This window comes from Mustela nigripes, chromosome 15 (genome assembly GCF_022355385.1).
Source record: "Mustela nigripes isolate SB6536 chromosome 15, MUSNIG.SB6536, whole genome shotgun sequence".
Classification (NCBI taxonomy): domain Eukaryota; kingdom Metazoa; phylum Chordata; class Mammalia; order Carnivora; family Mustelidae; genus Mustela; species Mustela nigripes.
Window position 1 is genome coordinate 8952088 of NC_081571.1, and position 26859 is coordinate 8978946.

Consider the following 26859-nt stretch of genomic DNA (forward strand, 5'->3'; position numbering starts at 1 on the left):
AACTTAGTTTCAGGTTCCCCTAGGAATATAAATATACCTTAAGGGCAGGAACTTTATCCATTTCTTTTACTGCTATATCATTAGTACCCAGAATAACACATATTGGTTGCACAACAAATTTTTATTGAATGAATAAATGGATTCTTGTCAACTCTATCTTCAAAACATAGATCAGACTACAGTAAGACCCTCCAGGAACTCAGATTTGAATATAACACATTGGCCATTGGTTCTACTCATCTGACTAGTGTCATTTCCCAATGAAGAATAAACTGTGGTGCTTATTGTCAGGGAGAAGAAGCTGTGGGGAGAGTGAATCATGAAGGGAAGGGCAAATTTTGGCAGAGAGTCTGCATTCTTGTAGTTCAGTATCTAGATCAGTCCAGTAAATCAGGAGCCACAAATAAGGAGATTCTAAAATTTTTTGCTGGCAGGACATGGATTTGGATTTTCTAGGTGGACTTTCGGTTCTTTAGGCTGACTTTATTTGTCTCATTAATTTCTGTTCATTTACCCCAGAGTAACCTGACCTTCCAGGTGAATTTTTTGGACTCCTCTTATTGCCTTGTGGCTTTTCTTATCATTTCTATTACTGCTGTTCTAATCCAGGACACCTGGATTACTACAAGAACTACCCAAGGGATCTAACATTTTAGTTTTGCAGTTTATATGGTCTAATATCGACATAGCCTTGAGAATGATCCCTCTTAAAAGTAAACCACATCGTATTCCATTACCTAAAATACCTCTGAGGCTTCCCAACTCTGAGACTGGTACATAGAATCTATCCCAAACATACCATATTACCTCTTTGTACTGCAGACTGGGAAGCAGAAAGCCTGCAGTATTGTTTTATATATTACTAAGAAAGAAAACATTTTGCTAATTTGACTGTCCCACAGTGGGTATAAGATAGAACCCAGTTACAGAATTACAGAATTTTAAAGGAAAGTAAAAATTGGAGTGTATGAAATGCATTTTTTCCCTTGTTATGTGGTAAAGATAAATAGCAAGGACCTGTTTATTAGTGCAGTGGCAAGTGATTGAGGCGACAGTTTTTTTCTGTCTTTAATGAAAACTCAAGTTTCCCCATTAAATATGATATTTGTTCTGGAGTTTTGGTAAAAATACCTTTTATTAGGTTAAAGATGTTTACTTCTATATCTAGTTAAGTTGTTTGTTCCTACACCAAAAGTGTGTTTTATTTAGTGCTTGTTTTGCATCTTTTGAGATGGTCATATTGCTATTTCCTTTAATCTGTTAAAGGTACCTTTAATCTGTTATAAGGTTTTGTTTTGTTTTTGAAGTTGAACCATCCTTGCATTCATGGGAGCAACTCTACTTGGTCTTGACTTTTTTTTTCAGTCACTATTGGATTCTCTTCTAATATTTTATTTCATCTTTATTGACAAGTGACTTTGGTCAGTAATCATCTGTTTGTATACTTTGTTTTGTTTGGTTTTTGTGATCATCAGCTTCAGAAAATGATTTTAGTCTCTTAAATAGCGTGTACAATATAGAAATTATTCTTGAAAGGTCGGTAAAAGTCATCTGTGAAATTCCGCTTCTGGTGCACTGAAGTGGGAATGGATGATTTTTGACTAAATTTAAAATTTTTTAGTGGTTGATGAACTATTCTGGTGTTCTGTAAAACCCAAGAATAAAGAAGCATTTTAAAATAAATAAAAATTACCATAATTGCCCTGGAAGAGGTAGAAAAACTCAAGAGACCAGTAACTATGGGAGAAATGAAGACATTTGTCACAGGTCTTCCTCCACAATATGTAGCAATAGCAAATGGTTTCACAGTTGCTTCACCCCTCAAGCAACAGCTAATACTACACTGTATAAACTATACTAGAGCAAAAGAAAGTTTCCTTAGTAATTTTGTAGGAAGAAAACATAACAGTCACACAAAGCTGGTGAAGATAATGTACACAGGCCTGGACCAGTGTCACATGTAAATATTTGTGCATATTTCTTAAGTAAAAATGTTAACAAAAAAGATCCAGAGTGACAACTGAAAGAATACTGTGTTCTAAGTAAATAAAGCTCATTTTAAGAATGCATGATTTAGTATTTGGAAGCCAATTAACAGGCTTCACAATATTACTGGTGCTAAGAGAATAATAACACTGTGGTTATCTCAGTAGTTGTAAATGTAAAACTTTAGCAAAATTCAATGTGCAGTATTATTTGACAAAATTTAATATTCATTTCTGATTGAAATTCCTGTTAAAAATAAAAGAAGGAAACTTCCAAGCATGAAAAGTATATATATATAAAATCAATAGCCATTAACCTTCTGACCTTCTGTCACTACTGATTTAACAGTGTTCTGGTACAGAAATAACCTAAATAGTTATTATAGGGGCAGCTCTTTTAAAGCAAAAGAGCCTTTATAAGACATTTGTATTAAATTTGAATAATACAGATTTAGAGATAACTAGAATTTTATCCATCAAGATGTTTGTAATGGTTTAACTCTGTGAGATGAGATTTTAGGTAAATTTTACTTTCTATATTCATATATTTTTAACTTTCTACAAGAATATATTTTTATTACTTTTTTTAAACAGCTAATGCTAAGATTAGGCAGTTTTTTTATCTCTAAAAGGTATAAATGACTAAAAGCTAGAAGATGATCAAAAGCAAATAGGAGTGTCTCACAGGGCAATATAGAAAAATCATCTTAGGGGCACTGTCCAAATAAGCATGGGCCCCCACGCCCCCCAGGAAGCATTTACATAAGAATGACTACAGCAGTGAATCATTAACAGATTATAGTGCTAGCTAATGATAATCATAATTGCCATTATATTTAGGACCTTACATATCAAGTATCTTTCTGTAATCCTTTTATGAGCATTCATCACATTTAATATCTGTGACACTTGGTTGTCATTTTTATTTGTATTTTATAAATGATGAAATGGAGATTAAAGTCACACAACTTAATAGCTGGTGCCACCCCTGAGTGTTTTCAGCCTTATTTTTAACCACTTCTTCATTTTCTAAAGAAACATATCATATTCCTCAGATGTTTACGGGAGGAAAATAGTTGAGAACCATTGGTCTCAAGTCTGTATCTTTTCAAATAGAGAACAAAATTATAGTATCAGATAAAGTATTTTTTATTTCAGAAGATTGAAAGACATTTTACAATAGCAGAATGATTAATGAATAATTAATGATTCTTTGCTATACAGCAAGAATTTGTGGTTTGTACCAAAACAAGTAGAAATATATAATCATAGGTGCGCCTGGGTGGCTCAGTGGGTTAAAGCCTCTGCCTTCGGCTCGGGCCATGATCCCGGGTTCCTGGGATCAAGCCTCACATTGGGATCTCTACTAAGCAGGGAGCCTGCTTCCTTCTCTCTCTCTTTCTCTCTGCCTGCCTCTGCTTTTGATTTCTGTCAAATAAATAAAATCTTTTAAAAATACATATAATTGTATACCTTGCCATTTTTATCTCAGATTATGAGAAAAATTTTTAAATAAAGAAACAAAAATTGTAGAATAAAGCAATATGATGTAATATAGTTGCTTGGCATTTAAAACTTTCTAAAAGAATGTATTTTTATTTTATTTATTAAAAGATTTTATTTATTTATTTGACAAATCACAGTAGGCAGAAGGGCAGGCGGGGGAGGAAGAGGCTTAACCCACTGAGCCACCCAGGTGCCCCAAGAATGTATTTTTATTAAATAATTTTTTATTTTTTATAAACATATATTTTTATCCCCAGAGGTACAGGTCTGTGAATCGCCAGGTTTACACACTTCACAGCACTCACAAAAGCACATACCCTCCCCAATGTCCATAATAAACCCACCCCCCCTTCTCCCAGCCCCCTTATTCCCCAGCAACCCTCAGTTTGGTTTTTGAGATTAAGAGTCACTTATGGTTTGTCTCCCTCCCAATCCCATCTTGTTTCATTTATTCTTCTCCTACCCACTTAAGCCCCCATGTTGCATCACCACTTCCTCATATCAGGGAGATCATATGATAGTTGTCTTTCTCCACTTGACTTATTTCGCTAAGCATGATACGCTCTAGTTCCATCCACGTCATCGCAAATGGCAAGATTTCATTTCTTTTGATGGCTGCATAGTATTCCATTGTGTATATATACCACATCTTCTTGATCCATTCATCTGTTGATGGACAGCTAGGTTCTTTCCATAGTTTGGCTATTGTGGACATTGCTGCTATAAGCATTCGGGTGCACGTGACCCTTCAGATCACTACGTTTGTATCTTTAGGGTAAATACCCAGTAGTGCAATTGCTGGGTCATAGGGCAGTTCTATTTTCAACATTTTGAGAAACCTCCATGCTGTTTTCCAGAGTGGTTGCACCAGCTTGCATTCCCACCAAGAGTGTAGAAGGGTTCGCCTTTCTCCGCATCCTTGCCAGCATCTGTCATTTCCTGACTTGTTGATTTTAGCCATTCTGACTGGTGTGAAGTGATATCTCATTGTGGTTTTGATTTGTATTTCCCTGATGCCGAGTGATGTGGAGCACTTTTTCATGTGTCTGTTGGCCATCTGGATGTCTTCTTTGCAGAAATGTCTGTTCATGTCCTCTGCCCATTTCTTGATTGGATTATTTGTTCTTTGGGTGTTGAGTTTGCTAAGTTCTTTATAGATTTTGGACACTAGTCCTTTATCTGATATGTCGTTTGCGAATATCTTCTCCCATTCTGTCAGTTGTCTTTTGGTTTTGTTAACTGTTTCCTTTGCTGTGCAAAAGCTTTTGATCTTGATAAAATCCCAATAGTTCATTTTTGCCCTTGCTTCCTTTGCCTTTGGCGATGTTCCTAGGGAGATGTTGCTGCAGCTGAGGTCGAAGAGGTTGCTGCCTGCGTTCTCCTCAAGGATTTTGATGGATTCCTTTCTCACATTGAGGTCCTTCATCCATTTTGAGTCTATTTTTGTGTGTGGGGTAAGGAAATGGTCCAATTTCATTTTTCTGCATGTGGCTGTCCAATTTTCCCAACACCATTTATTGAAGAGGCAGTCTTTTTTCCTTCGGACATTCTTTCCTGCTTTGTCGAAGATTAGTTGACCATAGAGTTGAGGGTCTATTTTTGGGCTCTCTATACTGTTCCATTGATCTATGTGTCTGTTTTTGTGCCAGTACCATCCTGTCTTGATGATGACAGCTTTGTAATAGAGCTTGAAGTCCGGAATTGTGATGCCACCAACTTTGGCTTTCTTTTTCAATATCCCTTTGGCTATTCGAGGTCTTTTCTGGTTCCATATAAATTTTAGGATTATTTGTTCTATTTCCTTGAAAAAGATGGGTGGGACTTTGATAGGAATTGCATTAAATGTGTAGATTGTTTTAGGTAGCATAGACATTTTCACAATATTTATTCTTCCAATCCAGGAGCATGGAACATTTTTCCATTTCTTTGTGTCTTCCTCAATTTCTTTCATGAGTACTTTATAGTTTTCTGAGTATAGATTCTGTGTCTCTTTGGTTAGGTTTATTCCTAGGTATCTTATGGTTTTGGGTGCAATTGTAAATGGGATTGACTCCTTGATTTCTCTTTCTTCTGGCTTGTTGTTGGTGTAGAGAAATGCAAATGATTTCTGTGCATTGATTTTATATCCTGGCACTTTACTGAATTCCTGTATAAGTTCTAGCAGTTTTGGAGTGGAGTCTTTTGGGTTTTCCACATATAGTATATCATCTGCGAAGAGTGATAGTTTGACTTCTTCTTTGCTGATTTGGATGCCTTTAATTTCCTTTTGTTGTCTGATGGCTGAGAATAGGACTTCTAGTACTATATTGAATAGCAGTGGTGATAATGGACATCCCTGCCGTGTTCCTGACCTTAGCGGAAAAGCTTTCAGTTGTTTTTCCATTGAGAATGCTATTTGCGGTGGGTTTTTCATAAATGGCTTTGGTAATATTGAGGTATGTGCCCTCTATCCCTACACTTTGAAGAGTTTTGATCAGGAAGGGATGCTGTACTTTGTCAAATGCTTTTTCAGCATCTATTGACAGTATCATATGGTTTTCTTTCTTTTATTAATGTGTTGTATCACATTGACTGATTTGCAGATGTTGAACCAACCTTGCAGCCCTGGAATAAATCCCACTTGGTCGTGGTGAATAATCTTTTTAATGTACTGTTGAATCCTATTGGCTAGTATTTTGTTGAGTATTTTCGCATCTGTGTTCATCAAGGATATTGGTCTATAGCTCTCTTTTTTGGTGGGATCCTTGTCTGGTTTTGGGATCAAGTTGATGTTGGCCTCATAAAATGAGTTTGGAAGTTTTCCTTCCATTTCTATTTTTTGGAACAGTTTCAGGAGAATAGGAATTAGTTCTTCTTTAAATGTTTGGTAGAATTCCCCCGGGAAGCCGTCTGGCCCTGGGCTTTTGTTTGTTTGGAGATTTTTAATGACTGCTTCAATCTCCTTACTGGTTATGGGTCTGTTCAGGTTTTCTATTTCTTCCTGGTTCAGTTGTGGTAGTTTATATGTTTCTAGGAATGCACCCATTTCTTCCAGATTGTCAAATTTATTGGCGTAGAGTTGCACATAGTATGTTCTTATAATAGTTTTTATTTCTTTGGTGTTAGTTGTGATTTCTCCTCTTTCATTCATGATTTTATTTATTTGGGTCCTTTCTCTTTTCTTTTGGATAAGTCGGGCCAGGGGTTTATCAATTTTATTAATTCTTTCAAAGAACCAGCTCCTAGTTTCGTTGATTTGTTCTATTGTTTTTTTTTGGTTTCTATTTCATTGATTTCTGCTCTGATCTTTATGATTTCTCTTCTCCTGCTGGGCTTAGGGTTTCTTTCTTGTTCTTTCTCCAGCTCCTTTAGGTGTAGGGTTAGGTTGTGTACCTGAGACCTTTTCTCGTTTCTTGAGAAAGGCTTGTACCGCTATATATTTTCCTCTCAGGACTGTCTTTGTTGTGTCCCACAGATTTTGAACCTTTGTATTTTCATTATCATTTGTTTCCATGAGTTTTTTCAATTCTTCTTTAATTTCCTGGTTGACCCATTCATTCTTTAGAAGGATGCTGTTTAGTCTCCATGTATTTGGGTTCTTTTCAAACTTCCTTTTGTGGTTGAGTTCTAGCTTTAGAGCATTGTGGTCTGAAAATATGCAGGGAATGATCCCAATCTTTTGATACCGGTTGAGTTCTGATTTAGGACCGAGGATGTGATCTATTCCGGAGAATGTTCCATGTGCACTATAGAAGAATGTGTATTCTGTAGCTTTGGGATGAAATGTTCTGAATATATCTGTGATGTCCATCTGGTCCAGTGTGTCGTTTAAGGCCTTTATTTCCTTGCTGATCTTTTGCTTGGATGATCTGTCCATTTCAGTGAGGGGAGTGTTAAAGTCCCCTACTATTATTGTATTATTGTTGATGTGTTTCTTTGATTTTGTTATTAATTGGTTTATATAGTTGGCTGCTCCCACGTTGGGGGCATAGATATTTAAAATTGTTAAATCTTCTTGTTGGACAGACCCTTTGAGTATGATATAGTGTCCTTCCTCATGTCTTATTATAGTCTTTGGCTTAAAATCTAATTGATCTGATATAAGGATTGCCACTCCTGTTTTCTTCTGATGTCCATTAGCATGGTAAATTCTTTTCCATCCCCTCACTTTAAATCTGGATACTCATTTTAAGTATCTTGTAGGCTACATATAGATGGGTTTTGTTTTTTTATCCATTCTGATACCCTGTGTCTTTTGATTGGGGCATTTAGCCCATTAACATTCAGTGTAACTATTGAGAGATATGAATTTAGTGCCATTGTATTGCCTGTAAGGTGACTGTTACTGTATATGGTCTCTGTGCCTTTCTGATCTACCACTTGTAGGCTCTCTCTTTGCTTAGAGGACCCCTTTCAATATTTCCTGTAGAGCTGATTTGGTGTTTGCAAATTCTTTCAGTTTTTGTTTGTCCTGGAAGCTTTTTATCTCTCCTTCTATTTTCAATGATAGCCTCGCCGCTGGATATACTATTCTTTGCTGCATGTTTTCTCGTTTAGTGCTCGGAATATATCATGCCAGCTCTTTCTGGCCTGCCACATCTCTGTGGATAAGTCTGCTGCCCATCTAATATTTTTACCATTGTATGTTACAGACTTTTTTTCCCGGGCTGCTCTCAGGATTTTCTCTTTGTCACTAAGGCTTGTAAATTTTAGTATTAGGTATCGGGGTGTGGGCCTATTCTTATTGATTTTGAGGGGCATTCTCTCAACCTCCTGAAATTTGATGCTTGCTCCCTATGCCATATTGGGGAAATTCTCCCCAATAATTCTCTCCAGTATACCTTCTGCTCCCCTCTCTCTTTCTTCTTCTTCTGGAATCCCAATTATTCTAATGTTGCTTTGTCTTATGGTATCACTTATTTCTCGAATTCTCCCTTTGTGGTCCAGTAGCTGTTTGTCCTTCTTTTGCTCAGCTTCTTTATTCTCTGTCATTTGGTCTTTTATATCACTAATTCTTTCTTCTGCCTCATTTATCCTAGCAGTGAGAGCCTCCATTTTTGATTGCACCTCATTAATAGCTTTTTGATTTCAACTTGGTTCGATTTTAGTTCTTTTATTTCTCCAGAAAGGGCTTTTATATCTCCCGAGAGGGTTTCTCTAATATCTTCCATGCCTTTTTCGAGCGTGGCTAGTACCCTGAGAATTGTCATTGTGAATTCTAGATCTGACATATTACCAATGTCTGTATTGATTAGGTCCCTAGCCTTTGGTACTGCCTCTTGTTCTTTTTTTTGTGTTGAATTTTTCCGTCTTGTCATTTTGTCCAGATAAGAGTATATGAAGGGGCAAGTAAAATACTAAAAGGGTGGCAACAACCCCTGGAAAATATGCTTTAACCAAATCAGAAGAGATCCCAAGTCGTGAGGCTGCAGAAAGGGGATAAAAAGAGATTCAGAAAGAATGATAGAAAATGGGGAAAAAAAAGAAAAGAATTAAAAAAAGAAAACGAATAAAGAAAAGTATAAAAAAGAAAAAATATATATATTAGATAAACTAGTTTAAAAATGTTATAAACGAAAAAGGTAAAAGTTAAAAAAAACTTTTAGCAGAAGAAGAGATAAAAAATGAAAAATAAAAAATTAACTGCAAGACTAAAAATCCCAGGGAGAAAGGCATGAGTTCTTTGCTTTACTTTCTCCTCTTCTGGAATTCTGCTGCTCTCTTTGGTATTGAAACTGCACTCCTTGGTAGGTGAACTTGGTCTTGGCTGGATTTCTTGTTGATCTTCTGGGGGAGGGGCCTGTTGTAGTGATTCTCAAGTGTCTTTGCCCCAGGCGGAATTGCGCTGCCCTTACCAGGGGCCGGGCTGAGTAATCCGCTCGGGTTTGCTTTCAGGATTTTTTGTTCCCTGAGCGCTTTCCATAGAGTTCCTGTGGACGGGAATACAAATGGCGGCCTCCTGGTCTCTGGCCTTGAGGAGCCGAGAACCCGGGGCCCCACTCCTCGGTGTGCCCTCAGCGAACAGCACCGAGTAACTCCCGTCTGCCTGACCTCCGGCCGCGCTCTGAGCTCACCGAGCCTGCGACCGGTTCAAGGTAACCCCGAGTTGCGAGCTTTCTGTCGGCTCTGTCTCTGTAGCCGGCCTTCCCGTTCCAATACCCGCAAGCTCTGCGACACTCAGACACCCCCGATCCTTCTGTTACCCTGCGGAACCTGAGGCCACGTTGACCCTGTATGGGCTTCACCCTGGTTTAGCCTCTGTAACGATGTCCCTCAGTGGAACAGACTTTTATTTTGTGCTCCATTGCTCCGCCGCTTGGCCGCTTGCTGAGAGCCGGCCCCTCCCCCCGAGGTCTATCTTCCTTTCGCTTTGGATTCACTTCTCCGCCAGTCCTACCTTTCAGAAAGTGGTTGTTTTTCTGTTTCCAGAATTGCTGTTCTTCTTCTCTTCGATCTGCAGTTGGATTTGCAGGTGTTTGCAATCTTTAGATAAGCTATCTAGCCGATCCCCTGCTAGCTGTAGTAGTCTCAGCCTGCTACGTCTCCACCACCTTGACTCCTCCCAAGAATGTATTTTTTCAATAAACATTCACTCACAGAATTATACTACAAAAGTTCAGTGTGTACTAGAGATTAGATTCATGGTAAGACCTCACAAAGTCACACATTCTGCATTTCAGAACACAATAAAATAAAGCTAGAAATAAAAGAATTATCTTAACTATTAGACATCATCAATTGAAAAAATGTGCCATTTAAGACACAGAGATTAACAAAAATTGAATGAATATACTCACACTATTATAAGAACTTACTATGTAACTATAAGTTATTTACAGTATAGAAGAGCATCACTCTTTAGTATCCTTAGGGAGCAGTATTTTCTTGTCTCTAATAAAATTTGGTACTTATTTCTTAAAATTACACTGAAACCGACATGGATCTTAGTAGCAAAATATATTTTTAAAAATTGGGATATTCTAGCTTTAGCTGGAGATAAATTTCCAACTAAGTAAATTCCCAACTATTACTAAAGATACAGTAGACAAGGTGAAATGTAAAAACACTAGTAAAAATACCCTTAGAGAATATAAAATGTAAAGTTTTTAGAAAGAGGAAAGTAACACATTAGAAAAATGATAAAAATAATATATCTTTAAAGAATATAGAGAATTGAGGTGAATATGTAAATTAATCATCTAAGCCTCCTCAATTAAACAAATGTACAGAACAAATCAGAACATGATTATCAGTGAAAGATACTCAGAGTTTTAAGTTACTATTATATAATCATTGAAGCTAATAAAAATTAGAAAATTTTATATACATTGCATATATACATTGTTTTCCAGATTGGTTTTATCATACCTTTTTTTTTTTTTAAGATTTTATTTATTCATTTGTCAGAGAGAGTGAGCAGAGGCAGGCAGAGGCAGAGGGAGAAGCAGGCTCCCTGCTGAGCAAGGAGCCTGACGTCGGACTCGATCCCAGGACTCCGGCATCATGACCTAAGCCGAAGGCAGCCGCCTAACCAACTGAGCCACCCGGTTTTATCATACTTAATGGTATTTTTTATAAAAAGTTTTTGAATTTATAAAATTGATACTTGAACCTGTTTCAAGGGTCAAATCTGTTAATGTGTATCAAAAAACCCTAAAAATGTTTATAACATTTACCCAACAATTTGACTTTCTTGGAATTTCTCAGGCACTTTCAGAAATGTTTGTTATAGTATCATTTTTCTTTAATTAAGGGACTAGGAACAACCTAAACAATTAATAGGAGGTGATTGATCTAAAATTTTGATGAATCCATAGGATTCCTAAGGTTTACATCAGAAAAGTAATTTCCAAATTAAAAAAAATCTTCATGATATACTGGTGAGGAAAGGTTATAAACAATATAGTTGTATGATACCATTGTTTAGTTTTATAAAGAGGAAAAAAACGAAAGGTAACCTGAAATGTTTATAGGGTCCATCTATTAGTTTAAAGATTATAGATATAAAAGTTATCTATTATCAAGCACATTGTTCTTGTCTTCATTTTCCAAGTTATGTCCATTGAGCACGTATCCACCTTTGAAACTTAAGCAAACCAAACTTCTAATTTTAGGACAATAGAGCTATTGATATTTGGTCTGATAATTCTACTTTGGAAATTCCATCCCAAGGAAATTACCTACTGAATGTGTCAGGGTTTTCAGGGGGATAGTGGGGAGGCAAGTATAATTTATACAAACATTGTCAGTGGGAGCATCATCAGGGTTGGTGTCAGAAGTGGGGGTGTGGGGGAAATACAGCCAGCTTTCTATTAATAGAGAAATACGATGTAATTAGCAAAAGTAATGTACAAACATGCAGATGTGTCCAGAAGATAATAACTTGGGAAGATAGAGCACAAAGCAATACTACCCACTGATCACTGTTATACCAACAATTATATAAATTAATATTATTTAGAATAGTGTTTGGAATTAGAGTGATTTTCAGATATGAATATAAACTATGCTTTTTTTTTTTTTTTTTTTTTGTAAAATTTGGTTAACTGGAACTGTTTTGAAAACTAAAAGACTTTTGATATCCTTTCTCTGCCTCTTAATACCCCTACCTAAGATGCCTTTGATCTCTTTATTGTTACTCAGTTTTCTAGTCTTAAAGGTACTTTTTTTTTCTTATTGGGTACTTTATTAGATTCTTTGCTGGAACTGTGTTAAAACACATCTTACAGCTTTACAAAAATACAATTAAGCAAATCTAACTTGGAAAATACATTTCCATCTACAAGAAAATATACACATATATATTAATATGTGCACACTCATTCTTAGGAATAAATAATATATAGTTGTACCTGTAAATTTAAAAGTTTATTTCTGTTGCCATGTTTCTGTTCTGTGCACCCATGTCTCATTGTTAATGAAATGAATATTGCCTCTGGTACTCTATGACAGTAAGAAAATGACCTTTGTTTCAGTGAAAATAGGAGATTATATTCCAGATTGATCTTATTGCACTTAAACTGGTATTTTATATCCCAACTGCCTTAAGTGGGCAGGTTAAGAATTTTTTTTAATTTTAAAAACTCAACATTTGTAGTTTTAAAAGATACCAGTTTTAAACTAATAATGTGGATCATGTTTATTATTCAAAACATTTTTGATGATGATATTCACCATGTGGTATTTTATGTGATTTTGTTTACCTAGGAGATACAAGATGAAAGCAAGAAGTAGAGCTAGTAGTCTGGACTGGAGGAAAGTGGGAGGGGCTTATTGAAAGGAATTGTCATCTATTATTAACATGATTACTGTCATGTAGTTAAATGCTTGTCTCATAAAATACCTCGATTTGCATTGACTGTGAGAACCTAATTCCTATTCTCCCTAGAAAAGAGGAGTTCTTAGGTAAGTGAAAGATGAGTCAGCTTCCCATGTGTTTTGATACTCCAGTGAGCACTGCCTCCATCCCTTGAGAGGTACAGACTCCTACGGAGGTTTAGTAAAAGATGACAGTGAATTCTTGAGGCACTGTCTCTTATTTATTTTCCAGACCAGCTCCTGAGATTTCACATTTCAGGCAGGTTGGGGATCATCTCCTCTGCCAAGTTTTTCCTTGCCTGAATTTACCCCACCCGTTAGTTTAACCTGACTGACCTCTCTGGAGGCAGCAACTGTTGACTTGTTGCTTTGTTGGTCTCTAGGCTTCAGTGCCTCTTAATTCAGTATATACAGGGGTAAATGTATAGTACTTGAACTGTTGACTGTAGGGGATGGAGTTCCATGTTACAAGTGGCATTTACTTTCTAATCATGAAGCAGAATTTGTTAAGAAATTATGCATTTTTTTAGATCTATACAAGAGCTAAAAACAACTTTCCTAGAATAAAAGTTGGTAATTTCTCCTTTAGCTTAAAGGTGTTCATTCAGCAGCAGTTGGGTAAAATTCAGTATTAGAAGTAAAAAATGTAATTCATAGCTCGGAAGAAAAACTGAAAACTGTAATGTAAAGACATCTTCCAGATCTCATTCATTGGATTTCCAAATTCCTTTTTTTTTCCCCCAAGATTTTATTTATTTATTTGGCAGAGATCACAAGTAAGCAGAGAGGCAGGCAGAGAAAGAGGGGGAGTCAGGCTCAGAGAGCCCAATTCAGGGCTTGATCCCAGGACCCCGGGACCATACCTGAGCCAAAAGCAGAGGCTATAAACCACTGAGCCACCCAGGCACCCCTGGATTTCCAAATTTCTAACCCAACTCCTTAGAAGATTTCATTAAAACAATTTTGTAAATTACTGCATCTATATCAATTTAAGATTTTGCCACCCAGGTTTGAATCTCAAATGTATATAGAGAGTTTGTTAATTTTTTCAGCATGTATTGTAGTACATAATGATTAACAACCAAACTGAAAGTTTGGAGTATCTAGAAAATGTGCCACTGGGTTGTGTTGTTTATAATATTTGTGAAAGTTAAATTCTGAGTAAATCTTAGAGTACAGCACTAACAGTGGTTTCTTTTTTTTTTTAAGATTTTATTTATTTGTTTGAGATAGAGCAGGAGCAGAGGAGCAGAGTTAGAGGGAGAAGTAGGCTCCCCACTGTGCGGGGAGCCCGGTGTGGAGTCCGATCCCAGGACCCTAGGATTATGACCTGAGCTGAAGGCAGACACTTAACTGAGTGGGGGCACCCCTAATAGTGGTTTCTTATGGATTGCTATTTTTTCCCATAGATCTATCAAGAATGAAATTTTCATGTTGCCTCAAAGTCTCCATTTTGCCTTGACTAGTGCCCATATGAAGGCCCCATTTTCACCCCTGGAGTAAAAAGGTCTTGGCAGTTACCTGGACAGATGAGCCATCATTCACATCTGTACATATGTCAGATGCCTCTGATTAATAATGGTGGTTTCCTAGTCAGCCCAATTCCTGTCTTTCTCAAGACAGAGCTCCCTATAGTCCTTACCTTTTTTTTTTTTTAAATCAGGATTGACCCCTCAAATGAAACCAGTTCGCCATTTCTGCTATATACCAAAAGCATCAGTGTCCTGTTCCACAGCATGGCAAATTCTAGAGGACAGAAAGCCTCTACATGAATGGTTTTCTCTGCAATACAAACATCTTGCTTTAGGAAATACCAGTGAATTTTGGGGGGAGCATAACAATAGAAAGCAAAAAAAGCCATGAGCCTGTAATATAAAACAAGGATGTGTTCTTTTAATTACAAACACGTTCCCCCCAACCCCCGCCCCGGGAGAAACAAAACAGCAGTAAGAGAAGGGTATCATAGTTTCAAACAAGTATACTTCAAACAAGTGTGTCATTGATTTATTTCATCGTTCAGCAGGCAGTGAAAGGTGTTCTATAATCATGTCTGCATAGCATAGCCGTATTTGAAGATGTTGCCATGATGTAATACTGCTTCTAATCATGTTGGACCTCTGATCTCCATAAGCAGAAATATGGTTAGTGGAGTGTATGCCTCATTAAAATGTAAACTTTTATATGTTCTTTCAAAGTGATTATCTTGGATAGCATATAAAATATCACAGACCGTTTACCATAGTTATGGTTATTACCACTTGATTCGTGTATTGTCATTAAAAAATGGAAGTTTTGGCTCTAGAGCTAAAAACTACCAAATTCTACTACCAGACAAAGAAGAAAGAAAAGAAATGAGCTTTTTTGGAAAATATTGTTTCAGCATGGCCTTAAATACTAAAACAAAAATTACTAAGTCTTTGAAGCCTTCTTTAGTTAATACTGGTTAAGCAACGAGACAAAAGAGTATTCATGATCGTTAGAGCCTTTCCACCTTTTTCTTTCGAAACTTCCATTAGATTGCATCCATAAAATAAATCTAGTGTTAGATTTCTCTACTAAAATCAGAATATCACATATTGAGGCATATAGAATGCCATCATAAAAATAACATGAGGAGGGACCCATCATTCATAAGTAGTGTACTGAAACAACGCAGCACCGTTCTTGTTTTTGACTATATGGCATGCCCAAACTGAATTAATTTTAAGTTAACTTATAAAAGTAGTGTTGGTAATGGCCTTTAGCCCCAAGACCTGCTTCAGATCATACAATAGGCAGCAAGTTGCCTAGAAGAGCAATTTTTAACTATTAACTAGAGCTTTGTCCCCAAATCTTTGACAGAGAAACTGTTTATTCCCCCAACCAGTGCTAAAACCCTGGTTTAGAACTTGACAGTCTGTTATGTCTCGAACAAAACAAACAAGAGAGGGAGTTTCTCTCTCGTTACCCCATAGCAGGTAGACCAGTACCACTTACCCTTACTTTCTAAGATATGGGCCCAGTTGCTGAATGAGTAAGAAAGCAAAAAAGGAGATTTTTCTACTTCATGTAAAATAAAAGGAGGAGAGAGATGTCAATGTTGTGCTCTGCACTTGCCAGATACAGAGATAATATTTTAGGATTGAGCACTTAAAGTCTGGAAAAGTCCATCACAGCAAACCAGTTAATCACTTTGTACCTCTGGAGAAGGGAATGGGGTTTGGGACATGGTGGAGGACCAATGGGTTGTGAAAGGTTCTTGGTTTTGCCAAATAACAGAGGAAGGGTCTTTGGGGGCAGTAATAATGGGATAACAGATTTGAAAGTATCATAGGATACTGAAAACCAGTATCGCAGGAGCCCCGGGGACAGTGGCTGGTGAGGCAGGATAGATTGATGGGAATGAGCTTGCAGGTGCCTTGCATCCCCTCATAAGGACGTTGGATCTTATTCATAGGTGATGAGAGACTAAAGTAGAAATAATATTTCTCTACATATGCCTAATAATAAAGCATAGCAAAAGCATTCAAAGACACCTTTGAAAAGGTTCATCCGTACCACTGTCACTAACTCTTTGTTCTTCTAGTCTTTACCGATTGTACTTTTTTTTTTTTTAACCTGTTTGTAATCGCAGTCTGTATATCATTTTGTGTTCTGTTTTCACCCAGTCTTAACAAGAATTTTCCATGATACTACTGTGGAAGATTTTAAGCAAAGGAGTGATATGATCAGCTTTGTCTTTCAGAAAGGTTACCCTGGCAACACTACAGAGATGGATTGAATGGAAAAAGAATCATAATGGGCTTAAAGAATAGGGAATCTGTTCAAGAGATGTTTAGGGAGTTCTTCCCCAGTGGTCCATAAGAAGAGTTCTATCACAGACATGGACGTCTCTTCCTGAGCCCATGCTGGTAGTTGAGAGCAAGCCTTACTCCTCAGCGAGATAGAAATGCTGCCTGATTCCTCTTGGAAACCCTCCTCTGCCTTAAATATATTATGCTAGTTTCAGAGATCTGATTTCATTTTGAAGTAGGCTGAGCTCTGAGAGTCTCTGCAGAGTCTAACCCAGTGATGGGTTAGCACAGTGCATGAAAGCAGTTTTACTTTGTTAGGCAGCACTTGCAGGTAGTGAATGGGGGAATAGTGTTATGTACTTCAGCTACTTCGCCGGTCTGTTCTTCCAGGGGTCAGGAGTGTGTATGTGTGTGAATGATAAGGGTTCTGAAAATATTTTCTTGAATGAAACTATTATTATTTTTATTATGGTAGTATACATTAATTGAAAAACTTGCTACATAAAGTTACTTTCCAAGATGATATATTAAGAAGTGAGCACTACACTTAAGCCATGGGGTAAATTCTGCTGCTGCTGCCCAGTCTTGTAGATTATGCTTACAGGGCAAGTCATTTAATCTCTCTGGTGCCTTGTTTCTTAAAAATGTAGAACTTGTAACCTCTGATATGTGTATGGCACCATTTCAGCAATTCTTTTTTCTTTTGGCTAGGGATAAAAAATTTTTTTTGATATGTAGTAGCAGATCGTAGGTAGTAGCGTAGAGAATAATATACTGTAAATATATTAAGTTTTATTTTGTCAGTAAGAGCATGGGGGCTATTAGCAGATGTGGTTAGGGAAGCTTGTGAACTAGTTAGCACTGTAAACAGCCTTCATTAAAATCCTTAATTTTAAGGTTGTTTGATCTGTATTTGAAGGGTATTCTAATCTAGTTTCACTGTTATTTAGCAGGCTGGCAAAATTAAATACCAAGTAGACAGCCTAGTAGGGTAAGAAAGGTTTGGGGGTTGCTCTCCCCAACCCTTTCCTCTCTATTCATCCAGCCCCCTTATCTTCCTTCTTCCTCTCTTCTTCCTTCTTGCTGGTGAGGGCATAAATCTCACATGTCTATGTTGTACATACCACTGTAGCAGATTGTAGATGATAGTTAATCCTGTATATTTTTAGAGACTTTAACACTATTTGGAATTTTACTTCTATAAAATCTCACTTTAAGTTTTAGCTTCTCTTTATTTAAACATAAAAATCTCAGATCTGTTCAGGTCATAAAAAATTCCTCTTCACTAACTCATTTAGAAAATACTTTAGTAAACTGATTCTCTAAAATTTATTTGTTAAAGCATAGGTGCATACTTTGGCATTTCAAAAAAAAAAAAAAAGATATCCGGTGGCTCCTTCCTTTGCTATTTAGAATTAAGTCATCTTTGAAGATACATTTCCCTTAAAGTTGCAAGACATTTTTTACAATTGAAAGAGTTGGAAGGAACCACAACATTGTAACTTCCAGTCAGATGCTCCACAGTAATGAACAAAGACTTGGCTAAATAAGCCAAGAATAGCTTTATTAGCTCTGCCTGGAGAAAAGCACTGTCGTATTTGGGCCTTCCTAATGTTTGCACATTGCTTTGCATATATACACATAATGTTTCTTTGGTGACTTCCTGTGTTTGATTTAATTTTTGAGTAAATGAGATTTTGTAAAGGTGGATATGTTATATTGGCATAATGTCTATTTAAAAGAAACCACTACTGTCTACTGAAAAAAAAAACACTATTTTGTTTCCACAGAAACCTGCTAATATTTTAGTTATGGGTGAAGGTCCTGAGCGAGGAAGAGTAAAAATTGGTATGTTTTATTTTTGATAAGTCACAGTGTAGCACTCTTTTAAAACTTTTGCAGACAGCAATATCAATTCTAACTTTTGCTGTAATGATATGCTATATTCATGTAGTTCCTTCTTGATCAAAGCCATTTCTCAAGAGTTTACATTAAAAGTGAAAAATGTTTCACACTCTTAAAAGGTGTCAGACAATCTTTAGAGATTGAAGTGTTCTAATTATAAAATAAGCCAGGGAAGTTTCTTAGAAACCTTTGCCTTCATTAAAAATAGCCTGTGGAAGTGAGTGGCTTCTTTCCATGTTAGAAGCCAACCTCACCTTTAGTCACAAAGGCATAAAGCAAACTAGTAATTAACAGCATCAGTTCTGTTCACCTGATCCAGTTGAGATCAGAACATATGCCTCTGTTGACCTTTCAACATTAGGAATTACAAACTAGGAAAACCGTGGAGGCTGGAGAGGTACAGAACCTTAAGTTCTAGAAGGCCTCTGCCTAAAGGGAAAAGAAAGTAACAAGCATTCTTTACCTTGGCATGTTTTTTAATAGCTCTGTTTTCTTATAGATCAGAGCAAAATTTTTACCCAGTTCTGGTCTGGTACCTATAAGGATAAAACTGAATTTTAAAATTCTGTTGTTTTTTTTTTTTTTCATTGTCATTTCTAAGTTGTCTTTGTCACATTTATTTAGTTTGTTTTGTGTGTGGGTAGAAGAAGTGTTGTAACTAAATTATGTTAATTTAAAGGCAGCAGGGTTGTGGGAGTATATAAAAAAAGCAAAGAGTACTTTCTGATTGCAACATTTAATATAAATGCAAATTATCAGCTAATTTGTACCATTTAACCGACAAAGAAAAACCTAGATGTTCCTAACCCCTCTTCCCCATCCTCCCCTATAAATTCCCCAGATCTCACTTTCCACTTTTAATTAGACCCTCAGAATACTCTTTTATCATGCAAACCTCACAAGGTTTTTAGTATCACAAACATTTGATGTACCTCGGAGTACTCCTAGGCATTGACTCCCTTTGACAGCCAGACCCTGTCAGTACTTAACTCTATAGGGTCACCAAATGCCTTCTAAGTCCTAACTTGTGTTTTAAAAAGCCCAATTTGGTTGCATCAAGTTCTTCAAATGTAAGTTGAAAGTGTGCAAAATAAAAAAGACCCAGCCAAACGGTAGTTACAGACATTTTTTTTTACTAAGATTTGGAGAAATTTTATGTAACAAAATAATCTAGTTTGGAATTATGCATATGATGTAATGCATATGATGTGAGCAGGTTTGGGGGATACTAAAGGCTTAAAGCATTCACATTTAAGAAGAAATATTAGTTCTCCTATAAGCCAGTATTTAGTAATCTGAGTCATGGTTTTAGTTCTTTACCAAATTTCTGTGTTGGGTTTTTTTAACCTCCATAATTAAGAAGGGTAGATGAGAGCCTCCTTCATTAAAAATGTATATTAGGAAAGCAAAACCAAATAAATGGTGGATGAATCTTGAAATTTTTGGTAGGTGGTATGAACAGGTGATCATTCATTCAATGTATATTTGATAAAAGCTATGTGTAATGACACTAGATAGATACTAAAAGAGATGAAAAAAGACAGTTTTTGCCTTTAAGATTACAGTTTAATAGGATAAACAGTCATGCCTGAATAACTACACTACATATTAAACTATGTCAAATGCCACAACTTCAGTTCTGAGGTAGGATTTTATGACATTTGTCAATCATTTAATTTCTTCTTTTGAAAATTTTTTCTTTTTTCCTCCTGAAAAAGGAGGTGATTGAACTATATGACCTTTTAGAAGGCCTTTTCCAGCTTAAAAAAATTACTGTGATTCTTTAAGTTAATAAAATTCAACCTAAATAAATGGGGGAGAGATAGTCATATTAACATACTGTATAGTCATGATTATCCCAGTTACCAGGCTTATTGATGCAAATAATGGAAAGCCTTACTATAACTCAGCTAGTTTCTCAGTGCTTATAACCAATGCAAAGAATGGACATGAAGTTTAACAACCCTGTCCCCAGTGGTAGTGTGACAGGCAGAAAGAAATCTGCCTGAGAGTATAGGGTCACGCTTGACCTTTGGAGCAAGCATATCTATAACCCAGATGAAGAATTCAGCACATTTTCCCTATCTTAACAGTGGTAAAATTAATCAATTAAATTTGTAAAAATACATTGACTTAACATTATTATTATCTTTATTTGCAGCTGATATGGGCTTTGCCCGATTATTTAATTCACCTTTGAAGCCTTTAGCAGATTTGGATCCAGTAGTTGTAACATTCTGGTACCGAGCCCCAGAATTACTTCTTGGAGCGAGACATTATACCAAAGCTATTGGTGAGTATAACTAATTAAAATTCCATGGCATTTTAAAAGTGGCTTTGTTATTGTAAAATATATATATTTCTGTGTATTAAACCAAATAATACAGAAAACTATAAAAATAAGAACAAAAACTGTCCTAAAATTCCACTACTTAGAAACACCATTATGAGCATTAGGAATGTATTATTCTAAACATCTCTCTCTGATAGATATTTTAAAACTTCTTAAATATATGGGATCATACTATGCATTCTAAGTAAAAATATATTTTAAATTTTACTTGAGAAGAGAAATAAGCACAGTAAAATTTCTAAACCATTAAACTTCAGACAAATGTTTCTTTTTTTCACCAAAAGAAATACTTCTAAAAGGTCCCCTTGGAGTTAAGGAGAAAAATTATGGAAAAAGTGGTTTAGGATATCATAATTTGCTTTTCAGTTTTTGATTATGTTGATTACCTCCGTACTATTAAGAATTGGGAAATTAGTGCTCTTTTACTTCTTCAGCCTCCCAATTTATAAGCTCTGTTAGAAATATTGTTGTCATTATTATTATTACTACTTTGTTGATGTTTACAACATTTATTTTCTATTTACAAACCATAATTTCCACAATTTGTACTCAGATCATATATTGTAACAGATTCAGTGCTCAACTCCCACAGTCCTTTTTCCATACCTTTTCCATTACTGACATCTTTATTGTGCCTCATTTTATTTCATTGAATTTTTTCATCGTGTTCTTTTCTTATGTGCTTTTCTTTTCTTTTTCCCATTGTTAAATGTCTTTACTGTTTACCTAACTTGCTGTGTTCTCCAGAATAGCATTAAGCCTGCTTTTGTTTTTCTTGGCTAATTCCATCCAGAAGTCTTCTATGCTATGCTGTATTCTGGACTGATTTTCATCCTGGCTTTTCTTTTCCTTTTTTTTTTTTTTTTTAATTCCTTTGAGTTGGACATATTTCCTTCTGTGCTTTATTATTTTGCTATAGCATATTCTCAGCTTGCTTTGGAAAGGTGTCTTGGAGGTAAATTTTCCCATTCTTGTATTTCTCAAAAATGCCTATGTCTTACTATATCATGCAGTTTGGCTAGGTTTAAAATTCTAAGTACAAAATAACTTTCCTTCAGTATTTGATGATGCTCTTCCATTGGCTTGTAGCATCAGTGTTGCTAATGAAGATTCATGCCAGTCTTGTACTCATTCCTTGGTGGATTACCTGGGTGGTTTTTCTTTTTGAAAACAAATAGGATTTCTTATCCTTCTGCTTTACAGTAATGTGCTGACCACTTGGTAGGCACATTCAGTCTGTAATTTATATTGTACAACCCATGTCTGTGGAAAACTCTTAAACTAATCTTTGATCTCTTCCTCTGTCTTCTGTGCCTGTCTTTCCTAAACTGAGTGTTGGCATATGTTGGACTATTACTGGACTACTTGATAGCACTTTTCTTATGTTTTTCTGCTTTTGTCTTTTTTTCTCTAAGAACCCCTTCTTATTCTGTATTAGTTTTTTGTATTATTTTATGGGGGGAAAAAAGCATCTCAACTATCTGTGAGGATGGTGATAACAGTGCTTTTTAATTGTTTGTAATTTGCTTTTTTCCTGAAATAATTAGGTGTTTTCTTTATAGGCTCTCTTTTTATTTATATGTCTCAGTTTCTCCCTTCCATGTGGCAAGTGTTCGTCCACTATTTGTTGACCCTCGATTATCTCTTCATATTTAAGAATCAGCTTACAGAAAAGTGCTTGGGAACTTTGTGCACTTAGATCATAGAGCTGATTGAGTGGCAGATTTCAGAGTGATCTAGCAGAGAACTACCATTAAGAGGGGGATCCCCAGGTGCTAGCATGGACAAGCCTTTGTCCTGAGGCCATTCAGATTCTTTAAGGGAAGAGTCTTCCAACTTTAGGTCCTAGTTTTGTACCTGGTAGTTTCAGGGCAGTGGAGGGGAGCAGGAGAAGGAGAATCAACTATTCAAAACACAGACTTTGGGAAGAAAAAATAATACAGACTTTGTAGCTAGTCCTCTAAGGACAGAATCTTCCAGAGTTGTACAGGACAATTCTGCTTCACACTCAGCAAAAATACTGTGGTCTGGGGCCTTCTCTGAGCTGTTCCATCTGCCTTCTGTCTTCCCAAAGTAAAGTGTTCTTATGTATCTCTGCCTAGATCAGGTCTTCATATGGCCAGTCTCTCTCTCTCTCTCTCTCTCTCTCTCTCTCTCTCTCTCTCTTTTTCAGTTCTTAGTCAAAACACTACTTCTTCAGAGAAAACCTCAATGATCACGCAGCCGAAAGTAGTCATTCAGCCTTCCCCAACCCACTTCCATCTTACTGCCTTGTTAGCATTGTATAGTATCTAAAATCCACTAACATAGATAGAACTTGCCTAGCTGGTCACCCTAGTAGGCACTGTGTGCAGTGAGAACTCAGTACTCTTTATTGAATGAGTGAATGAATGAATGAATCAGTCAGTCTTATCACCAGTGATCTCCTCCTGTTCTTTTTATTACTATGGATTACTATTAACCTTTCTTACTTTGCTGCCATTTCAGTGTATACTCAAGAAGGGAAAGAAGAAATGCTTGTGATCATTCCCCCATATTAATCCTTAACCCAACGTGTCTTTCTTCAGAAAATCTTTATGTTCACTAATGTTCATAACTGCTTTGAGATCATATTTCATTTTATAAAAAAGTAAAGGCAGATAAATTAAGTCAGTTAGATACAAGACTTCTCTGTACTATCTTTGCAACTTTTCTTTAAGTCTAAAATTACTCCAAAATAAAATGCTTATTTTTAAAAAAAATCAATTAGAAGGAAAAGTAAAAATTACTGAAGCTATATTATTACCTGCACATACATTTGGTTATCTTTTTTATAAGTATATTCTGAGTACTTAGAATATAAACTAATATGATGTATAACTATTTTTTCCACCTAGGAAATGAATATTCAAAAGCATTGTTATTTTTGATAAGACATATTAATAGACTATACAGATAAGGTAGTGATTGCCTGGGACGCCTGGGAGGCTCAGTTAGTTAAGCCTCTGCCTTTGACTCAAGTCATGATCCCAGGGTCCAGGGATCAAGCCCCACATCATGCTCCCTGTTCAGTGGGGAGTCTGCTTCTCCCTCTTCCTGCTACTTCTCCTGCTTATGCTCTCTCTCTCTCTCCCTGGCAAACAACTAAAATATTAAAAAAAAGATTGCCTAATCTTAGCTGTTATCCACTGAAAACTTTGAATTGATTTAATTTAAGTAAAAAATACACCATCACAGAAGCTAGAGACTCTGACTCTATTATCTTTTTCTCAAGAAACTTATATTTTGTTGTGAACATTGCAATTTGTATAACCTGTTATTCACTAGGACAAGCTGCATTTGGCAGTTTTGATGCAGGACTATTTGTCACAAAGCTAAACTACTAGCAGTTAGGTAGATTCCCTTGTTCAAATGGCTTTATAATTTGCAAAACAGAAGGCCTTTCTTCATATTTTTCCTCTCTTCCTCCTTCTCATCATCCAAATTTATTGGATAACTATTAGCTAAACTTTTTAAAACTTAAGAAAAACCAAAATGTATGCAAATTAATCCGACTTCTAGCCTTAGCTTTGTCACTCAGGGTGGGATGTGTGTGTGTGCTTGCTCTCGTTCGCACACATGCTCACCCCCAGGTAAAACATTGAGTTCTTTAGCCTCATTGTTTGAAAGTGGGAATTTAGACTAAATCATCTCTTCAACTCCAAAAGTTCTGTGACCCTGGGTAAAACAGTTGCTTCTGAGATAGGAAGAATATAGAGGGAACAAACTGGGGTGCAGATGATTGAAACCAAGGTCAGGGCAGCCCCTTTGCGGTGGTGATCCCTGCCCTATGAACACCTGACTTGGCCAAGAGCAATCTTTAAAACATTTTTCCTTTATGAAGACATTGGCTCAAAAATGTTAAATATGGGTATCTTTCCAATTACTTCTTTTTTTGAGAGAGAGAAATTCTATGTAAACCATTTTTAATATAAATTTTAAAGAATAGAATAAAGGAATAAAAATGCAAGCCTCTTCTGTGATTCCCATCTTTCCCACACAATCCCATTCTGTTACTTAATGTAAGTAACCTGAGGGTCCATTAAAGTATAAATTCCCCTCACCACAGTGAAAGCTACTTACCAAGAACTTGCCTAGCATTTTTACTTCCCTGTCAGATGGTTGTAGTTTGAGCAGCTAATAGAAGAACTTTTGTAGTTCAGTGCACAGATTACTTATTCAGTAGTTCATTTTAAGGGCATCATTTAGAAGGGTGAAATCTGCTAGTGCAGTTTGGTCGATTATGTTAAACTGAAGGCTACTAAGAAGCAGCCAAAGAGCACAGGGAAAAAATGTTCCCATCCTCTATTGCAAACAGACTTTGGTGCTGCAGTCTTTTATTCAGTTGTACAAAACTACAAGCTGAATCATTAAGCCAAAGAGAGTAAATAATAGGTTAGTAAACATTGTACTCCCAGTGACAAAGTTTAAGTATTGAGTATTTGGGGGTTTTGTTTGGTTGACTTCATGGAGAAACCTGAAAAGGGAGTTTCAGTCTTTAATTAATCATCACTGAAGCAGTCTTAAAGTTTTACTAAAGTATGGACTTTTAAACTCAGATGTTTGTTTTCAAAAAACTGAATGCCCACTAATTACATGACATTCTATTAAGTGAGAAATAAGATAGGGAGAATGAGAATTTACTCTTTTATTAAGGTAGAAACTTGCTGTTAATACATCTATTGATTAATACTTTAACAAGCTCCCCCCCAATTTGGGTCCAATTAGTCTGCTAATTGCTATCTACTTTGCCTAGTTAGCTCAATAGCTGCACAAAGCATTGCAGAGTTTGAGAAGTAGATGAGATTTATATGTTTTTACTTTGGAAAGTGCTAGAAGGAAGTAAAGTAGGCTGGTAGGTGACCAGGAAAGGACTTTTCCATGAACTTGGCACATTTGGGGTGGGGGGGCGGGGAGTTAAGATAGTTAGGAGAGACTACGTACACAGATTTAGAAATTTTTCTAAAATAATAACCTGTTTAGCTAACTTCATGATTAATGTCTGGATCAGGAATTTCAAGAAAGGAAGGATGGTGATGAGATTGCCAAAAGGTAAGAGAGAATAGAAAAGATAAAGAGAAGAAGGTTCTAAGGGTAAGAGTAAATAAAGTCGAATGAACTTTTTCTTCCTACTTTCTGACCTTTTATTTTAGAAGCAGTTTGTCACTTTAAGGATATAGCTATACCACTTACATGTTAGTTTTCTTTAGTATTTTTCATAGCTAACCAGAATGAGTTGTTATGGTGTCTTCTGGATGCTATGAGTAGAGTTTTAAACATGAAAATTAACCCATTGACCCTTTTTGTGATGCTCCTTAGCTTGCATATCTTTTCCTTTGATTAAGATTATCATAAGTCAAGTTATCACATGGGGTACATACATCAAAAGAATAATCACAAAATAATTTCTCCATTTACTTTCTGATACTAAAAACAAAATAGCTTGGCTAGTATGTCTTCATACTTTTCTGTATACTGGTATTGGCTAACTTGGTTCTCATGATGTGGGAGAAAATGGATATGCAAACCGTGTCCTTTTCAAATATCACTTGCTTGTAGTTATGGTGTATAATCTTAATAGATGATTAACTTGTTATTCTGAAATCTATAAATGTGATCATTTTACCTTAATTATCTATATTCTAATTTTAGATTTTAGGAATTCTGAGTTATTTTATAAATTAAGATCTTTTTCACATTTTCTATTTATGTGACAATTATTAACATACCTGAACAATTGGCTTTAATAAAATAGTGGTTTTTATTTTTCCCTCTATAGTTGTTTATATTTACCACAGGTATTGGTTAGATCCGTCAGAAACGACTGATTGAGTGTCTGCTCTGTTCACACCATTGTACTTAGCGTAGAGAAGTTAACTTTGCTGGTTTAGGGCTTTGTTAAAGTTGGAACTGAGTAATTTCAGTTTTAAATTCTGAAGTGGCATGTAGATCTTTCCTCTATTAATAACAGTTCTATTGAGTAAAAGTTTAATATAAATGAAAGTTAGCTTATATCTTAAAG

At 36.1% G+C, this 26859-nt stretch overlaps 1 protein-coding gene across 3 annotated transcripts in view; it reads left to right on the plus strand.

Annotated features, from left to right (window-relative positions):
• The window catches only part of CDK8 (cyclin dependent kinase 8), a 138986-nt gene that overhangs the window by 99887 nt on the left and 12240 nt on the right, over positions 1 to 26859 (plus strand). For 2 of the 3 annotated variants that reach the window (XM_059377728.1, XM_059377729.1), the window contains exons 5-6: positions 18352 to 18409; positions 20628 to 20759. In XM_059377728.1, the coding sequence (XP_059233711.1) occupies positions 18352 to 18409; positions 20628 to 20759 (190 nt within the window). The remainder of the gene's footprint in view (positions 1 to 18351; positions 18410 to 20627; positions 20760 to 26859) is intronic. The other variant, XM_059377731.1, reaches the window with a different exon arrangement.